Source organism: Stegodyphus dumicola, chromosome 12, assembly GCF_044657685.1.
Source record: "Stegodyphus dumicola isolate Sdum_Otavi_A_Nest chromosome 12, ASM4465768v1".
Taxonomy (NCBI): Eukaryota; Metazoa; Arthropoda; class Arachnida; order Araneae; family Eresidae; genus Stegodyphus; species Stegodyphus dumicola.
This window is the reverse complement of record NC_140779.1, coordinates 98,816,379-98,836,570: the sequence shown is the minus strand read 5'-3', so window position 1 is coordinate 98,836,570 and position 20,192 is coordinate 98,816,379. Positions and strand designations below refer to the sequence as shown.

The following is a 20,192-nucleotide window of genomic DNA, read 5'->3' as shown; positions in this document are numbered from 1 at the left end:
ATACTGAACGTTAGGTTTGGTCAAGTCTGGCTTATAGTTAGTCTTTTTAAGACGAATACAAGCATCTGAATATTCTGTAGGTAAGCTGCCCCTGTTCTTACTTAAAATAAATTTCACGTGTGAAAATATTTGCTCGCATTTTTAAGTTGAACCCGAATACTGAAAAAATGGCAAAACCAGTTTTTTGGAATTATAGATTACGGATTGGCGTTGCGAACCATATCGATTTCTCCTTGAAATTATGTTACAGTTTTTTTTATTTTTTAAAAATAAAAATGCATATTTGTTTCTGCAACTTCGTAATCAAATAAATCTGTCGTTGTTATTATTTATTTCCAGTTTACTTTTTGTATGTATTTTTCAAGTGTTTGTTCATATTTGTGTTTTATAATTTATTTTCATATATTATATTTTATTTTTGGAACTCAAGTGGGTTACTTGAAAGTATGAAATGGGTCACTTGATGACACCCGAATTCTCATACCATCTGATAAATACGAAGCTAAGCTTGCTTTTTTTTTTTTTTTTTTTTTTTTTTTTTTTTTTTTTTTTCATTTTATAGGTTATATGGGAAACGTGATGTACAGGGTGGCGCACGGGAGTGGGAGATATTGAAAATGCCGTAATGCACAGTAATACTGTATATATTCTTACATAATTCTGCATATAAGAAGATTGAAGTATGTCATTTACATACATTCTCTCTTCAAAGAGGTATAGACCAATTATTCCTTGCGTTAAAATGGCACACCGCATTGTTAATTTTTCAGTGTGTAATCTGGTGTAAAATGTGTGGATTATGGGCAGCCCAGTACCGAAAATTTTGTTTATTTACATAGCCACTGAAGTAAAAATGTGCTTCATCAGAGATCCATAAGTTTTCAAGGAATTTGGGATCTTCGTTACGTTTGGCTAAAAAATGTTTCTGCAAACGTTTGCCAATTGCTGGGATTGCTGTTCTGCAATGCATGGATTACCTGGAGCTTATATGGATGCAGTTTTAAAAATCTTCATCCAGTAACGCGTGACGTGTTAATCCTAATGGTTTGGAGGCCCACCAGCGCCCGAGCTGAATACTGGTAGTTCAGTCTGAGATTCAAATCCTGCTAACGGGCTGGCTGCATGGGCATTTTCGTGGTTTTTCCCATGTGTAACGTGTATACGAGCCAGTTTCCCTTAGAAAGACCTCCATGAAGGTATCCTTTCCCTTAGGCTGATAGCCCTCGAGGCTTTGCCTTTATTACATAAGCAAAACCATACCAAAACAAATGGTTTGTCGTGTCGTCATATAGAACGCTGCGGACTTTATTCGATCGCTACACCTAGTGTTTCGGTAGTCTCTGAAGTTCGTACTGTTTTTCTTGGTCCTACATGTTTCAAGTTCAGCGTTGGCCCCGTTGCTTCAAATCTTTCCACGTCAAATCTTCGACGTGAAGTCATCACGTTCTTCAAATCTTCGTGCAGATGCTCGATCTCTGCAGTTAGTGCTTGGGTAGTCTCTGGAGTTTGTACAGTTTTTCTGAGTCCTACATTATTTAAATTCAGCGTTGGCTCCCGTTGCTTCGAATCTTTCCACATATTTCTTCACAGCTTTGACCGACGGAACCACATTATGACGGCGCAGTTGAAAATGGCGCCGTACGACTTCGCAACTATCATTGTTTTTGCAGTATGCTTTCACCACTAAAACGTGCTAACCTCCTGATCACTGCTCCATACCGTCTGTACTGAATACCGAAAGTACTTCATTATCAAGCAAAATATAAGTAATAGATTGTATTTAGAGGACTGCTTTTGAATACACAGAAGTGCACGCATTATTGACAGTAATTTGCTTTATTAATGCGTGCGTTTTTGAAGAGCATTTTATAATAATACATTTTGTGTTTTACGTTAGTTTTGATAAAATAATTGACAGCATAGTTTTATGTTCATTATGAAGCATGTGTACTTAATTATTAATGAGGCATGTATAAAATGCAAAAAAATTATGAAGTAAAACAAGTTTGAATACATGGCAAGCCGGTGCTATATTCCTGTTAATGTTACCTGTTTCTATAGGAATCGATTGTATGAACTGGCATAGCCTTATGGCGATATTATTTTGAAAGATTTCGCTTCTATAAATATAATCAACATTTATCTGACCGGGAAGAAAGTCTTATACCTAGTTTTCTACCATATGAATTTCTTGTCAGTTGAATATGAAAGTTACATTAAACAAAAATAATGCATTATTATATACCGTACTTCCTGGCGTATTTATTCTCTCTAGCGTTTTAACGCCAAGTTCTGAATTTTTTTTTTTTTAAATTTCGCGTAATTCCTCATTGGGCTCAGAGAAAGGGCTCCCCTAAATTTTAAAACGTATTTGTTTACGTAGTAATAATTTTCGTCTTACTGATAAAGATAAACCCTTGCAAACTACCTGCGAAGGTCACGCCGAACCTATCCCTTCTAACTGTTCAACTGTATGCCAGCTTAATACAAGAGCTGATCCATCACAGCGAAGAAAACAAGAACTGATATTCAATGTACAATTTCCCTGATTCAGCTGCGCTTATTTTCTCTGATTAGTTATGGGTGGTTTGTGGCCTAAAGAGTAGCAGAGACAGCTATAAGAATGGATGAAATTCATGTTGCATGGAAATAGAAATGAAGATATTTTAATGTTAATATTACGATGTATTCTTGTTATAATCTAGATTTCTTTTAAAGACATAATATTGCGATAGTTACCTGTAGTTTATTTTCGAACACGTTTAATTTGTTATAGTCTTATTGCAATATAATATTTGTTATAGTCTTATTGTAATGCAAGGCCGAAGATAAGGAACTCCTATCTAAAGTGGCAGACCTTAACGTGGCCACGAGTGTCGAACTAATTTGCATTCTGGCGGGAATACGGAAAGAGAGAAGTGGCATTACACATTCAAAACATAGTTATTTAAATTAAAGGAACCTCACAAAATAAATTAAATAAATAGAAAATGTAAAAAAGGGATCAAGTATAGAATTGTCCCGATGTCGTGCAGGTGAGAAGGAATGTTCTGGGCTTACAGTATTTAATTAGCCGTGGTAATGTGTAAGTTTGAAAACCATTGCCTTGCAATAGCATGTTCATTTTTTAGAGAAAAATTTCTTGGAAAATGATAATCGGAATTGGATTTGTATTTAATTGTCTTGCGATATGGACATAATGGATGTTCCGACTTAACTACGTTATGATTGAAGATAATATGCTTCACGTAGATTTGATGTTGATGCATTCCATAGATGCTTGTTGACATCTGGTACCTTGAAAGCGATCGTTTTGGAGCCGCTTGAAATGCTATAAAAAGGCTTGAAATTATTATGACATTAGGAAAGTTTAATATAATTTTTCATTAAACAGTTATTTTACGTTTTGGATATTTACTGTCAGTTCTGTCTTTCGTTTCCTCGCTAGAACGCAAATTAGTCGTTTACAGCTCCAGTATTACAGCTGAGGTTTTTAGGTTCTAAAACAAAGCGTGCTCTACCTGTCGAGGCCACGTTACTAGGTTTTTGCTAGCTGAGATAAGATTTCATTCTTCAGCTTTGCATTATAGTGCCGACATTTAAATACTTAACGCCGTCTAGATTTATGAGCCGACTTAGCGTTGAATTGAATTGACTAATATAGCTTAATTTTAAATCTGAACTCTCTGTTACTTTGAGTTTCATCGCCACAAGTGGTTGGCTGAATTGTAAGCGCGAGTTGTACATTTATGTTACAGTTCTGATTTAATAAAAATATTTGTTTTAAAACCTTCTTAACGCTTTGTAGTTCTGTCCAGACATGGCGATAATTCGCTTGACGTTTAGGAGATTTGAAACTAGTTTATGCTACCAAAAAAAAAACAGATCAAACGTTATACATTGTTTAATACTAAAATATGAAAGCAGTGATGAAATATATAGTGTACGTGAATAGCATTCCGTACATGAACGTTTCTTCTGTTGTCCAGATCAAAATCAGTTTCTCAGCATGGTGTAATGTCTCTGATCTTTGGTAATCGATTTAAACCTTTTCGCAACGTTTGTAACAACGTCTTTGTTCTCAATCATAGATATTCTCTTTCTCGGGATACTTTATGCAGTAGCCAAGTTCCGTGATACACATATCATCCCATGATACGCATGTGAAGTCCGGATACGCTTTTTATCTTCATATTTTCAGCAATGTCTTTTTTCAGCTCCAAGGTGATGTGATCCTAACCGTTTTCTTCCTTAAAACCGCTTCTACCTTGAACCATTTCTTCTCATTAACCTTCTCAAAACTCTTTGTTTAAGGAGTTACAAAAGTATACAAGAGAAAACGCAAAAATCATATGAAAATTCAGTATTATAGCGTCGGTTGTTAACTGCTATTAGCGTACTGACACTCATGGGCAGTTGTAGCATTTTCTCGAAAGAAGTAAACAAGAGTAGGGGCGCAGTCTTGACTCATCGAACTTGAGTTCTCAAAGAAATATTGTATACTAAATGAAAGTTTTCGCATTCATTTTAAAGCGGACGTGTACTGAGATACTATTGTATAAGCTCTTCTCGTATCACACGTTCTAAACATTTCGGAAGAACAAAACTTTAATGCAATTTTTCTGCTTTGTCAAGTGATATAAAACAGCCATTCACCACGAATCATTTTAGGATTACCATGTAAAGGGGAACTAGTTCTCCATTACAAATGATAATTGATGATTGAAGATTCGATATTGATAGCTGATTCGTTGTTTAAAACGAGCAACTTAATTTTTTGCGAAAGGAAGGAAAATTTCGTGCATCTTTCTTTCAGTGGAAAAGCGGGTAGAAAAATTGTTTGGAACAGTTGTTAATCCGAAACGAATGGATGTATGATACCAGCTTTAGAACAGTGATTTTCTGTGAAAATAATTCCTCTTTTCTTTTATAGTTTAGTAGTCAGTATATCAATGCAGTAATGTGAAGATCCAGTTTCAACTCCCAGCGAGAATAGGTTGAAATTTAAAAAAAAAAAAATATTGCTTCGGATCTTGTTAATTTCCGTACAAATTATCTTTCATATTTATAACTGCAGTATCTTAAAATCGTCAAGATCTGCCGAAATCGCGATTATGATTTGGACCCTGGAAAATGAATCTTTCACAGTCGTGGGCGGCTTGCCAAAAGAAAAAGGGAGGGTAACAAAAAATGAAATATTTCCATCCCCTTATTAAATGACGTACGGTCAGCTACTGTGGGAAAATGAACTCAAAAACCATAGATGTCTTAGTTAGCGAGTCGCTAAGGAGAAAATATGCATTCCCTGTCAGCGCTCCCCCGCTCTCTTCACCTTCAAAAAAGTCAAACTGAATAATAATTATAGCTCCGCTAAGAGATGAAAATAATAATAATAATAATAAAAAGTCGCGGTTTGTCAATGATTAATGCTCGTCCGACATTTATCGTCTTTCATAAATTACCCTCCTCATCAGGACAACAAAGGACAGATAATACGAGAATTTTCCTTTTCGTACCGTCAGATAACGCGATTATGGCAGGATATTATTGTAATTGATAGGGGGTCTGGTTAATTCCGACACAGCTTTTCCATTACGGACCCCTTGCTTAAGGAGCCTTTTGTTGCAAGGACTTACTTAATATGATCAACTTTTACTTTTTTTTCTCTCTTTCTCTTGCTAGCAAGAGCTGTCTCTATTTCCTTTCACCCTTAACTTTTTTTATATGTCCTTTTAATACTTCCCGTCCTTTTTTATTTTTTTTTTAACTTTGTTTCTTTTATCTCGATTCCCCATCTGCACCTTCCGTTAATTCTTCGATTTTTCTTGTCTTTTTTCGTTAATATTTTTTTTTTTTTTTAAATTTTTTTCTTCTTTTAAATTCCTTCTCCCTTACCTAGATTATTTTGGAAGAAAAGAAAAAGAAAAGGGAGTATTTAAATTAGAGTCTCGATAATGAAAATTTGGATAGGTACGCTGTCATCTTCTCTACGAATCGGCTGGTGTGTAATAGTAACGCCCGCTTGCCATGCCCTTCATATATATATCATTATTATTTTATTCTCTTTTTTTTTTCCTAAATTTTATTTTAGTCGAAATATGTTATAGGAAAAGGCGCTATAATTACAACGGGTTGTTTTAAAACAAAGAAGGAAACATTAAAAAATATAACTAAAAAAAAAAGAGAGAGAGAGAAAAGGTGGAAAAGGGAGAAAGGGGGGTTGCGGCAGAGTGGAAAAGAGCCGAGTTTGATTAAAGTTTGAAATATTCATTAGTTTGGTCGTGGAACCATTATCTGTTCCGGCGTAATCAAAACGCATTCCCCCCCTCCATGACAGAACGCCGCCATGCTAAGTAATGCAGATAATTAGCGCGTTTGAATGCCGCCTTCTGTTTTTCGCGCCAAAAGGGATTGGGACGCATTAGGGAATAAGGAGCTGATGAAGCGTGTGATATGTATTTCGTACCGAACGAAAAGTCCCCGTTTCTGGTAAACAAAAGAAGGAATATCGCGACGCTCTTATGTATGCTACCAGCGGGATATAGTATAGAAAGAGGGGGTAAAATAAAAAAAATTATCTTTTCCCAAGATCGGGGCTCGATAGGAAATGTTCGCGCGTTAATACACGCAATTAGAGAGAATGGAGGATTTTCTTGAGCAGAAAAAAAAAAAGGGTTTTGCGCCAGTTAATAAAACTCAAGTTCTAATGAATGCGTTATTTCGAGGTTGGAAAAAAAAAAAATATTTCTTTTCTAAGACCTGTGCATTGCAAAGACGGAGTTAAGTACTGTCAGCTTTTGCTGCACATAGTTACGGATTTAACGATGCGAATTGGGTTATATGTATTTTTTGGCTTCCAGTGTGTAGCAGTGTGTAGCATCTTCAATAAACCATCAATGGCAGACTTATATAAGCTTAATATACTCTGAAGAAATCATGCTGTGCCGAATGCATGTTTTAATGTCGAATATTATATGTTAATTCGTTTCAGTTCTTTGTAAGATGTAATGATTAAACAGGTTATCTGTGGTAGGCTGTAATGAATTGCTAAAATTTCGGTGCAAAACTTTGAAAACAAACATTTTCTTCGAGAAATTACAAACGTTTTCTTCATTAAAATATACATTATGTCGCAATTGTTCATATTTTTGTGTTAAGAAATCTCTCAAGCCGGAGGAGCTATAGTTGTTAACCTTGTCCTGTGCAGGTACAAGCCTGTATGTCCTATCTAAGAGAGTTTCAATGAGAGCAAGCTGTAACAGCCGGTATGACGGTTGCTTCTGTTACCAAAGAAGCAGATATATTTGATATAACCACAAATCATTATTTCCTAGGTTATTATCTCATATTGTATTGTGCTTTCGGGGAGGGGGGGAAACCGTCTTTCAAACGCACCACCAAATCCCAGTGAGTCTCACCAGCAGCCGAGCAGTAAAGTCGCTGAACACTGGTAGCTCCACTTGTGTTGGATTCTAAGCGAACGGGCTGGCTGGCTGCATGGGCATTTTGTGATTTCCCGTTTTAGCGTAGATATGAGCCAATTCTCATTAGAAAGTTCTCCACGAAGACATATCTTTCCCCTTAGATAGATAGACCTCGCATGCTTTCCCATAATCTAATAAGCCAATTACGCGGCAAATGGGCTGCTGCTTTTTTTTTTTTTTTTTTTTTTTTTTCCCTATCTATTACATGAATACAAACCAATATTTCTTAGAAAGCCCCACAGAATGGCATTCCTTCCGTTAGGCAGGTAGTCATAGTATGCTTTTCCGTAACTCTACGATCCTGAATTCTGAATAACAGCAAAAGTGCTAATGATGTTCGTTAAACCACAGAGTAATTAAATTAATTCTGTGTATGAAAAATGGGGAAATACAAATAATATTTCTTGAAAAATATTCATGAATAATGAGACTTAGGAACTGAATTTTAAAATATACATCTGTCTATATATTTGTAAGATGCATTCACACTTGATCTTTTTTACTTCTTTGTACAAAATAAAGGAAATGGCGAAAAATTTTGGGTGTCGCATTTCAACGAAAATATCCATTTCGACCGCTCTCGAAACCGTTTGAACGATGTTTTTGCGAGAGATTTGTAGTATCTGCAGACAGAATAAAGGACTGTTTTTGCCAAAACGGTTTGTAAAATGGATTTAAAATAGATTCAGAAGAGATTTTTTTTCCCTTGACTTATGTGCGTACGTACGTATCTCGCATAACTCAAAAACGAGTAACCATAGAACGTTGAAATTTTGTAGACTGCTATAACATGTAGTTGTGCACCTTCCTTTTTCGTTGAAACCAGCTGCAACAATCGTATATATAAATTCCGACTCTGCTACCTGGCTCGGCGAGCTTAGTATTTTATTCTTATAGATTGTTAAATTGTGAATTTTTTGCTTTAAAAGTGATTGAATTATGTGGTTTTTATGATCCGGTTAAGGTTTTTATACCTTTAGGTAATCTGAATGCAATAGTTGTAGAATTATCAACAATTTAAAAGTGGCGAGTTAAGCCTAACGAACAGCTGTTTGTTTACATTTGAAAGCCAGTGCAACAGTGAATTAAGTCAGTTTCTACACATTCAATGTCTTTTTGGCGAGTGGGACCAAAAGTTTTGTGCACCGAAAAGTCTGCCTTCCTGCCTGCTGGCCGAATTGCTTGTTTTTGCATAGAAATTTTAAATTTTAATTGTAAACATTATTTATTTAACTGTTTTAACTGTATTTGGTGTTTTATGTTTTTCTGTGTTTTACAAATTTTAATGAAAATGTTTTGAGTTTTCATTTATATTGAGTTAGTTAAATGAGAATAGAGTTAATAGAATTGAGTTAATTGAATGAGAAATATATCTCTTATGAAACGCAAGAAAATGAGTTTAAATGAAATGCAGCAAAAAAAATTTGTATAGTTTCATAGGCTATATAAGGGTCGACAGCCGAATAGGCGCGGGCAATTAATTGATCGACGTAATCAAGATTTCATTAATTACAAGAAATTATGAGTAAAATTGATAATTAATTATTTACTTATCTAAAGCTACGCCATGTAGTAGGAAAAAAAATCATATACTATAAATGTAAGGGGAAAATACACTAAAATTATTTAAAATATTTTTAGAAAATAAATAATTTTTTTTTTCATATATAAATTTTTAACGCAGTATGTAATATAGTAAAAAAGTAAAACATAGAAATGCAAGAAAACACAAGGTTTACGGTTACCGAAACAGCGGGAGGGGGGGAGGATCTGTTTACAGAACCAAAATTTTTTACTTTTCCCTCTTCTTGTCTAGTCTAGCAGAAGCAAGTCAGCAATTTACTGCAGAAAACAAGAAATAGGTGGAATATTTTTTTAACAGAGGTTAATTAAATAAGTAATTTTATGTTAAAAAAATGCATCAATCAACCTGTCACAGCCGTCACATTAATTAAAATGGAACTTTTAGACTGTTAGAATCTATGATTTTGTTTCTGAAACTTGTTTATATTTGTAAAATTAAAAGTAATAATAATACCCCCCAAATATGAAGCATAAATCTAATAAACTATTTTTTTTCAAAACTTTTGTTCGTTAGTTCAGTCTAATTGCTGTCTTTATTTATGTGCAATAATCGGTATTATAGAGAAAAGTGTAAAGGGGTTGGCTGTCTTAAAAAGGGTTGGCGAAAGAAAAGGTTTGGGAATTCCTGTTCTAAAGAAGTTTTAATAGATTGTTAAACTTTATTGTTTTGATAAAAGGAAACTTTAGTCTATGTTTTCTTTCATTTTGTATATACATGTGGTAAATTGCGTTATGTTTGTAGGGTTGTATGTTTGATATCTGAAGCTGAAGGTTAAAATGTCCTGCAGACCCTACGAGACTAACAAATAAGTTGTGCCCTTTAATAAGTTATGCCCTAGACTTACCGCTACGTCTCAACAACTCACAAATACTGGAGAGGTTTTTAAATAACCTTTTTAGTCGAAAATTGAACATAAGGGCACAACTCGTGCTCAGGCGAACTCCCACTTGTGGCTGTTTGGCTGTTTAAAGCAAGCAAGAACAGACAATTAAATTCGAACGCGATAACGTAGTAACGTTGTCGTGGAATTTGCTTTTTAATAATTTATATTTCTGGTTTTTATCGTTTCCTCTAAACGTAACTTTTTTATACATATGTTTTAGCCCAAAGGTGTAATTTGCCCAGAATGGCTATGAATTTCGTTTTGGCATTTTGTGTCGCCCACTAAAATGGTGTTTCACTTTTCGAATTGTTGTCACCAAATATTAGAGCCCTGCATTATATTTAAAGAAATTCAATAATAAAGAGTCTGCATGTGTGTGTGTGTGATTATGGCAAAGCCTCGAGGGCTATCTGCCTAAGGGGAGGGAGGCCTTCGTGGAGGACTTTCTAAGGGAAACTGGCTCGTATACACGTTACACACGGGGAAACCAAGAAAACACCCATGCAGCCAGCCCGTTCGCGGGATTCGAACCTCGGACCGAACTACCAGTGTTCAGCGACTTTACCGCTCGGCCGCTGGTGGGCAAAGAGTCTGCATGAATGTATGTATGATTCTCGTACTGTGAAAAAAATAACGGTACCTAGAGACCAAATTTTAAACATCGTAGTCCTCCCTTCTGGAAGTCCGAATTTGGAATTTGTTTTATTATCTGTTTCGTGTTTTGTACAACTTTAATGAATTTTGATTAACAAACTCAACCATTTCAAAGCGAGCAATGGTGACACTGTGTGGAATAAAAAATTTTTATCTCCAGCGCGCGAGACTGTGTATCGAAAATTCTTAAGATATGCTCTTTTTAAATATTTTGTGATATTGCTGTTGAATTGAATTTTATGGTGTAAGAGGGAAGAACATGGTATTTAATAAGTAAAGGTAACACACAAAATGGGAGGGGGGAAAAAACCGCGCCTTTGAGCGTAATATAAAAACCTCTTTTTTTTTTTCCCTTCATCTCAGAAAATTATTGCCATTGTTCAGTGTGAAAGCATGAAATTGTTTTATATTTTATTCGTTTTAATATTTCATATAATTACTAAAAGTTTTTCTTTAAAATTTCAACTTTGCGAGCTTGTTTCAAAACATACCCATAGAAAGCTTTCAGTGCTGGAGATTAATTTTATTTAGAAAGTGCTATTGATACTGTGCATTTTTTAATAAATCTGCAAGTTTATTAAATGTGTAGAGTTCTTAGCAAGCACTTCAACCTGTTAACTTTTCATTTTTAGGAAAGACTATGTTAAACTCAAGATGGCGTTTTACGACGATCCGAAGTTCCTCTTGTCGCATATTCACCACTCTTTCATCACATGCGATGATACAGGAATGTGTGAAATGGCTATGCTCAATGAAATTGTCACCGATAAAAGTTTGTGTTCTTCGAAAGGAGATGATGATGATGATCCAGTGACGAAAGTTCTCGATTATTATGCCAACACTTTAGAATCAGAACTTTTAGAAGCTGGGCAATCATACGATATAGTTTCTGGAATGGGATTCATTGCAGGTCATCGTCATAGGTCCAATACAGCTCAAAGACTGGAAAAGATGAAGAAAGATCGTCAAATTCAGGCAAAAATCACTCATATACAATGGAAAGATTGTTCTTCGCAACTGAATGGTAAGAGCCGTAGCGATTATCATCAATCGGTAATTATAATTAGACAAATTGTGTAGATATATATAAATAATTTTAGTGAAATTATATGTAAAATACTAGTATGTCCTGAATAATGTAACATAAAATGCGTTAGGAAAGCGAAGTTTTGTCGGAGAAATAAGGTTACAAGAGCAAATCTATTTAACATTAACTAAATGGCTATCTCGTAAACTGGCGAGATATCGCCAAGTTGGCGATGGTTTTAACAACCAATTTTTGACCCCAAATTTGGCAAGAAATCTTCAAAAGTCACCTATCTTAACGAACATTTGGTGACATTTTGGTGTGGTTCGTATATAACTGGGCACTGTAATTGATCCTTATGGTGCATGAATTGGCACTGTAATTAATTCTTATGTGTAACTGTAACCCTATCTGGCTCTTATGTGTAACTTTAACTGTATATGCTTTCCAGAAATTTCGAGAAATGGAAGCTAATAGCGATTTCTAGGCGGCCGGGAAGAAGTAATGTAACACCAGCGAGAGCAAAAGTTTTTAATTAAGTAGTGACTTCGAAGTATTGGAATCTCCGTACAAACTTCGCTTTTTAGACGCGCTTTGCATTGCATTGTGTTTAATATTGTCAGCAGTTTGAAGTGGTATCTACTGATTGTGCTCTGTCATACTGAGAAGAGCTGTGAGAGCACATTTGTGGTTCAGAGTTTTTAGTTCAGAGTTAACTTCGGAGTATTGAGTCCTCTGTGCGAGCTCCGCTCTTTAGATGCGCCTTGCAGTGCGTTGTGTTTAACATTCGTAGCATTTTGATATGGTAACTACTGATTGTGATTTGTCATACTGAGAAGAGCTGTGTGAATACATTCGTGGAAGTTTCAGAACTGTAAAGTGTTTCTTTTGGTAAAATAAATTTTATCAAGCTGTCATCGGCGCTGTGTGCATTCGGTCAATTACGAACCCGTGTACACTCAACAGTATCATTTAATGGATAACAGTAGATGAATCCGACATTTAATGATGCTGAATAAAATATAAATATACATCAAGTAAAAATTTTTATAAATGGACTTTAAAAAATGCTAACATGTTATCAAATATAAATAAATTGTTTAGGAAAACAATTATTTCTTAAACTGAATGAAAGCACAAAGACTATAATATTTAATACATGTTAGCTTGATTTATACCATATTTCCTGGCGTATTTTTCCTCCTAGCTTTTTTAAAGCTAGTTTCTGAAAATTTAAAATATATTTGAATTAATTTCCCCTTCCTCTGTTATACATAGTCTTTTGTTTCTGAGGCTAGTTTATTGGTTGATTGTATTCCCTTGATTATATTTATTTTTAGTCCAAAGGGGCAATTTGCCTAAAAGGATTAATAATTTGGTTTTGGCATTTTGCATTGATTTACTATAAACGTTGATTCACTTTTCAAATTGTTGCTACCAAATATTAGAGCCCTGTATTTAAAAAAATTAAATAATGAGGAATTTGCATAAATGTATGTATGTTTCTCGCATTGTGATATAACAATGGTACCTAGAGCCATCAAATTTTGAATAACGTACGTTTCCACCCGAATATGGCCATCTGAAAGGACGAAATTTGGAATTCTTTTTATTATCTATTTCATATTTTGTAAAACGTTAACGAATTTTTGATTAACAAACTCGACGATTTCAAAGCGAGCAATGGCAACATTGTACCAGCGGGCGAGACTATTTCCAGCGGGCGAGACTGTGTATCGGAAATTCTAAAGATATGCTCATTTTAAAATTCTTTTGCGATATTGCTGTTGAGCTGAATTTTATGTTTTAAGTGCGAAGGACATGATATTTATTAAATAAAGGTAACACTCAAAACGTTAAAAAAAATGGACGTAATGTAAAATCTGAAAGCTTTTAGATTTTTAATTTTTTTTTTTTAAATTTCTTAAACAACTTCTAAAACAGAAATTCTTAATTCCTCTTCCATTAACTTTCTAACTGGTAACAAATTTCTTATTTTTCAATACATTCAATTTGCATTTGCACTTTTGTATTTGCATTTCATCCATTTTAAGTGCATTTATTATCTAACGTGCATTTTGTGCATAGTTTTTTTTTAAGCTACCTGGACGTACCTAGCTTTTATCCTCGAGTTTAATCGTTGATGACGGTAATATTTGCTGGCAACAATTTGGAAAGTGTTTTAACACTTATAGTGATTCGACGCAAAATGCCGCTTCCAAACTACTATCCCTTCTGGGCTAAAAAGGTTAAAGATGAGATTAAAAATGGCTTATACATTTGACAATGCCATTAAATTAATAGATTCCCTTATTTACGCACCCTACGCTTTTATTATTCTGTATATAAATTCTAGATAAATTTGGTAAATAGAATTAATCTATTTATTGTATTATTCTGATTAAACCTCTTTGATAAGTTATATTTTCTTTTTTTAGTGCATTAATTATCACATCTATTTTAAATAAAAGCTTATTGTATAAAAACCATTTTTTAATTGCATTTTATTTTCTACTTTTTGGTCTCAATAAAATGTTATCAATGATGAAATTTTTAGTCGTTATTAAAATACGAGCCGTAAATTATAAGAAAGTATGAAATAAAGAGAAATAACTGAACATCATTCAGAGAACGAAAAAAAATCGCTTTGAATATTTAGCTTTGGAAATTGGATACAGCAACAGTGATACAACGAGCATTTTACTTCTGGCTAAAATTGAAAGAAGGATGAACTAATATTGCCTTTTCGGTATTAATTGCGCCAAGACGGCAAACTCAAAATCAGTTTTTCTGGGAGAAACGCTTGTTTTCTTCCGTCTGCTTCAGACTGCAACGCATTTTTTAAAAAGTGTAAAAAAATCGCTCAAGTAATATTTTTTTTTTTTTTTTTTTTTTGTTTTTTTTGTTTTAAAAGAAGACGAAAAGTTTGTTTTACAATCTGTGAAAATTTCAAAATTTTATATCCGATACATTTTTAAATTTTTAAATCACAAACGTCAAATAATCTAAAATAGCTATCGATTTTCGAAAATTAGCCTTAAATCCAGAGGTTATCTTACAGATTTCATTGTGAATATTTTTTTAATCTGTATTCGATGGTGCAAACAGTAAAATTGTGCTATGTTTAGTTTATTCGTTAAACGAGGATATGATCGATAAACCATTTAAACATTAAATAAAAAAATCTAAATCGAATTTTGAAAACCTCACTTCACCACCTCGCATTGTAATCGACCAACAAGCACAAAATTTGAATTCGACAGCTTACCAGAAAAAGCAGGTTAAATATCATTGGTGTTCCACTCACAGTGAAACGCCGTAAGTGAACTGAATAAAAGCTTATTAAAAAAAGATTTCATTACTAAATAATGATATTTAATTGTTATATTTTCTATATAAAAATGAAAATGCTTCAATAAACTTAGAGGACTTTAGGTACTTCTATAAACAATATTCTATCTGTAGAAAAAGAGCTTGCTGAGCTGTTTCCTCGAAAGGACCTTTCACAACTGAAAGAGCAGAAACCATCTGCCAAATCTGCTCTTAGTGAAGCCTTGGAACTTTTTCCTGCTGCTCCAAGCAATCCGTTTAGTGAATATGCTCGATTCGATGGACGGGTATGAATTTATTAATTCTGTTGTTTAAATGTAAATCAATATAAATTTTAATTAGTATTTCCATTTGGAAAAGTTTTTGATATTTCTTTTTATTGCTAATATATTGCAACAGTAGTATTTTTCTTGAGGCCCGGTGATGTAGTCAGAGCCAGATTTAGACTTGATAAGGCCCTAAAGCTATTTGAGATATGGGGCCCTATATAAGTCTGTTATAATATATTTTAATACTATTTACACTATATTTTAATTTGGGGAGAGCCCTAAGCTATAGCTTGTGTAGCTTATACTTAAATCCAGTCCTGGGTGTAGTGGTTAGCGCGTAGCGCAGCAGCACCTCAGGTTCGGTGTTTGATCCCCGAGCTGGGCAAGGTTGACTCAGCCTTTCAACGCTAGAGAGAGTCGATAAAATGAGTATCAAGTTCGCTTGGAGGCTACACACCGGGGGCTCTGCGACAAGCTGACCGCTTGTCCAAGATATATATATGTTCATGCACCCTGGGGCCCATGGTCAGGAAAGCATACATCAAGGCACTGCAGGCCATGGCTCACTAAGGGCTGTTGCACCATTGCTGTTCTTCTTCTTTTTTTTTTTTTATAAAGTTTTTTTTTTTTTTTTTTTTTTTTTTTTACATTACTTATTTCTGAGTACTTTTATAACATTTTATCCTTTAATTAAAAATTTGTTGTAGTCATTGCTTGAAATAATGCTGAGTTAAAACTTAATTGCTCAAGAATCATATCCGAGACTCCTCCATTTATAAATCTGCATGCACCTGAGAAGAATGTATCAGCAAATAAGAATAAATGTTTCAGTTTATGACCAGTTATAGCAACTTTTATCTGTATTCCTTTAAAAAAATTAATTTAAAAACAATTGTTTTGTTGATGGCCTTTATCCTTTGTGTATCAGAAGTTCCCAAGCCTGGTTAAGGCTTATGAGAGAAATTTCTTCCCTTTAATTTGGGTATTTCACCTTTTTTTCTAAAAATAGTAATTGCTTATAATAAATGTTTCTGGACTGAGTCATTTCCAGATTAATTCATATCATATAACTTTACACACACTGACGACGTAAACGATTTTGTGAACTAAAGTTTAAAGCAGTCAATAATAATTTTACAGCAGTATTAGTTAGCCAATTAAATGGTATCAACATCGAAACTAATTTATTCTGAATGAAGATTTTGTCCTGAACACATCACAGTTTGCTTCTGCTCCTTGGCCTAGCTAGACTGCTGTTTGCTGCTTCGCTTCTTACCACAAAGCTTTCAAAAATAAAAATGTTTTGATATATGCAAGATTATAGTGCCAAGTTATTTGTTGCTGAAATGTCAATTAAAATAAAAATGAATGTTAAATGTACCTCTACTGCAAGGTCTACTCTTCATTGTGGTTGAACATCCATTCACTCAGCATTTGCTGCTGGTTGCGGATGATGCTAGATTTGTTGTCCAATCATGTTCTTATATGTGCTTGATGAAAGAAAGATCTTAGAGATCTTTCAGGTTAAGGCAACATGTTGGCACTCTGTAGAGTATGTAGTATGCTAGGGTGATAGCAGTGGTATGGTAACAAGCATAATCCAGTTCGAAAATGCCCTCTGGAATGCTGCTAAAAAATAGCAGCACTACCAATGAAGTCACCAGTGTGATGTATAAATTTTCGATCACAGTGTGTGAGATAACGATGAAAGTGCTCTTGTTCTCATGAGAAATTACTCCCCAGGCCATAGCTCCTTCTTGATGTAGATATAGTATGTTGAAGCTGCAAATAAGCTCTCACCTGGCCTACATGCAACCAGCATACGAACATCACCGGCTACAAGACAGAAATGTATCTCAACTGAGAACAAACAATTCTTCTCTAGCTTGACAGCACCAAGCTTCAGACGGTGGTGATTTGAAGTTAATGATATGTCCACTATATGCTGTCTGGCTTGGAGCTGTCCTACATATAATCAGTGTGTTACAGTTTGCTGTAACTAACAAAACTCACAAAAGCTTTAATATCTCTTGCAGATGCAATGCTATGTGCCACAGACATGCAGCAAACAGGTGGTCTTCCCCTCGATAGTAATATTTGTGCAGCTGGACCTCCCTGTTCTTGAGATAGTACCTTCCCATGACCATTGTTGCCAATATGCATGAAAATATCCCTTCCAGGTCTTAGTATCATGAAAAGATAATCCACCTACTTGTAGCCCTATTACTTGACTTCATTCAAACTTGGTGAGCTGCTGATACTGCCTTCTTCATCTCTATAAAGGCAGTCTTAACTCAAATCACAGTGACAGTGCTCAGTCAAGAAGATAAATAAAGTATATGAAGTTTACGTCATATATTTATATGCATGCAAACGTGATTTGCATGTTCATAGTGGCACTACTATTACCACATTTATTTGTCTAGCTCTTTCTAACTTTCTGCTTTGTTTCATTAGAAATGCTTATCCTGCGCAAGGCTAACTCTGAGCATATTGTCACCTCGAACAATCCATGCAGGTCATCATTTCTGCCACTCCCTCTCTCCGTAAATTCAAAAAAATTTGCATCCCTAAATTGTGCTGCTCAGTACATCTTTGATTTCAAAAACTCTTGCTGCCCCTAAATTCTGCTGCCTGATGTGGCTGCACCGTCTCTGCCACCAACCCTATTCCTGCATTTACTCAGATAGCTAGTATTTTTGAACTGTCAATACCATTGCATTGATCTTGAACTGTGATGGCTTAGTTGATATATATCATACTACCTTCAAAACATAAATTACACAGTAACAGATCTAGATAGAAGTGGAGGAACATCAGATTTCACCATTGCCATACAGGTATCGTCCCACCACACTAAGCCCCGTTGTTGCATAGACACTGTACACCTACAAGCGAATATGTGTGATCCATAACTTACATTTGCATCATGGAATGCTTCATTATAAATTCATTCTAATTCATTCTTTTTCATTGACCTCAACTTGTAAGCCATAAATAATTGATCTAAAATACCTTATTTTGATCTGCCTAATATATAAATAATATATCGCTGCAGCTGAGCATGGGAAAAAAAAAAAAAAAAACTGTTATTACCAACATTGCCATTCTATTCTCCATTTAAACAAACATCAAATGTAAATGACTCCTTCAAATTGAGGTTTAGGATTTATTATCTTCTCACAGTATAAAATTAGCAGAGGTTCTCAACCAGGGAAAAATTTCTTAGTTTCAGGGGGGAAGGATATGGTCAGCCTCTTATTTAATTGTAGTTTATGAAAATATAAAAAACAGCTTTATTCAAGTTTTCTTAATTATTGCCCTTTTGCTTGTTTAATTTATAAAGCACATAAAAATAATCTGAACTTAAATAAATGTATATGTATTTTTGAGTTTTGGAAAGGGGGGAGTGATTGCCTAGCAGTGGTGGAAGGAATACATAAAACAAGAAAGTTCAGAATCTCTGAGCTAATGAAACTTGATTCTCATTCAGAAATGATTATTATTTATTTATTATTTTATTCTTTTTGGTAACTGTCAACATTTCCTGTACTTTCTCTTGTTTAATTTGTAAAACACATAAAAAATAACCTCAATTTAAATAAATGTATTTTTTTTTCTAATTTTGGAAAGGGAGGCATCATCGCCTAGTAATAGTGGAAGGGTATACTATATGGGGCAAAATGTTGAAAACCAGTGAGTTAATGAAACTCTAATGAAGCAAAAAGAATTTATTAGAATCTTTTGTGTATGTTAAACCACACATAAGTACTAATTCAGAAGTCAAACAACAAAAATCAGCGTTATATTTACAAAATTTTCACAGGACTAGTTTCGATGGTTTTAACGAACCACCATCCTCAGCGGTTTATTTTGCAGTTTTGCAGCTGAGGATGGTGGTTTGGTAAAACCATCGAAACTAGTCCTCAGAAAATTTTGTAAATATAATGCTGATTTTTGTTGTTTGACTTCTGAATTAGTATTTATTCGGCGTGTTATTGTGTCTTAATCACACATAAGTATTTTAATATCTTTTATAGACTATAAGTCATTTCCATGTTTAATGCTTTAGCTGTTACTGAGATTATTATGCTTTTCCAGGAATAATGAAATACTGGTATGCTTAATAGCAGTATTCCATTTAAACCCTTTGCAGCATTCCATTTGTCATTTAACAGAAATACAATTATAGATAGTATTAATTATTAATCATTAAATTGTTAAAATTCTTTTGTGGCTGCAATTTATTAATATAATAATAACTGTAAATTACTGATATAATTTACTATTTTATATTTATATTACAAAGTATGAAATGCTGTTGTAAAGAGACTCAAAAGAATTTTGCATCATTTTTCTGTTGGAACTAATTTTAGTGGTTTACTATTAAATTATATAAATAACATATTTTTTTTCTACTTTTTTTTTACATTTACAAGTATAGCAGTGTTTCTTATATTACCTTTGCCTTTCAGACATGCCGCACTGCTCCAACAAAAAAAATTCTTATTTACTTAACTATGCTTCCTGAGGAAGAACGCAATTATGGAATGGAAGTTGTATGTCTATCGAATGCTCGTGTCCAAGATTTGATTGGATTGATTTGTTGGATGTATACAAATGAAGGGAAAGAACCAAAGTTGCAGTAAGCTATAGAATTTAGGTGTAATATACCTAATTTATGAAATGATTTTACCAAAAAAAAAACATAGTTTAGTGTTTAAGCTAAAATGTTAGTAGTTTTACTGGGTATTAGAATTACCATCTACCAGTACTTATTATAGTACTTTATTTTGGATTTAGTTACTGAATTATCACATGTTTCTGCTACTAAATCTGTACAACAATATTCGGTATATATAAATTTTTGATAAATTAAATGTTTGCACTCAGGAATTATATTAAAAATCAATATTGACTTTTCACCCTTACAGGAATTTGTGATTACTTGAGTTTTCTC

General features: G+C 34.0%; 1 protein-coding gene across 16 annotated transcripts in view; it reads left to right on the top strand.

The window, feature by feature from the left end:
• Sin1 (SAPK-interacting protein 1) overlaps positions 1-20,192 on the top strand; it is a 323,009-nt gene that overhangs the window by 247,013 nt on the left and 55,804 nt on the right. For all 16 annotated transcript variants that reach the window (XM_085806729.1, XM_085806718.1, XM_085806726.1 and 13 more), the window contains 3 exons: positions 11,239-11,630; positions 15,099-15,250; positions 19,708-19,877. In XM_085806729.1, coding sequence (XP_085662855.1) covers positions 11,261-11,630; positions 15,099-15,250; positions 19,708-19,877 — 692 coding nt within the window. In that variant the 5' untranslated portion in view covers positions 11,239-11,260. The remainder of the gene's footprint in view (positions 1-11,238; positions 11,631-15,098; positions 15,251-19,707; positions 19,878-20,192) is intronic.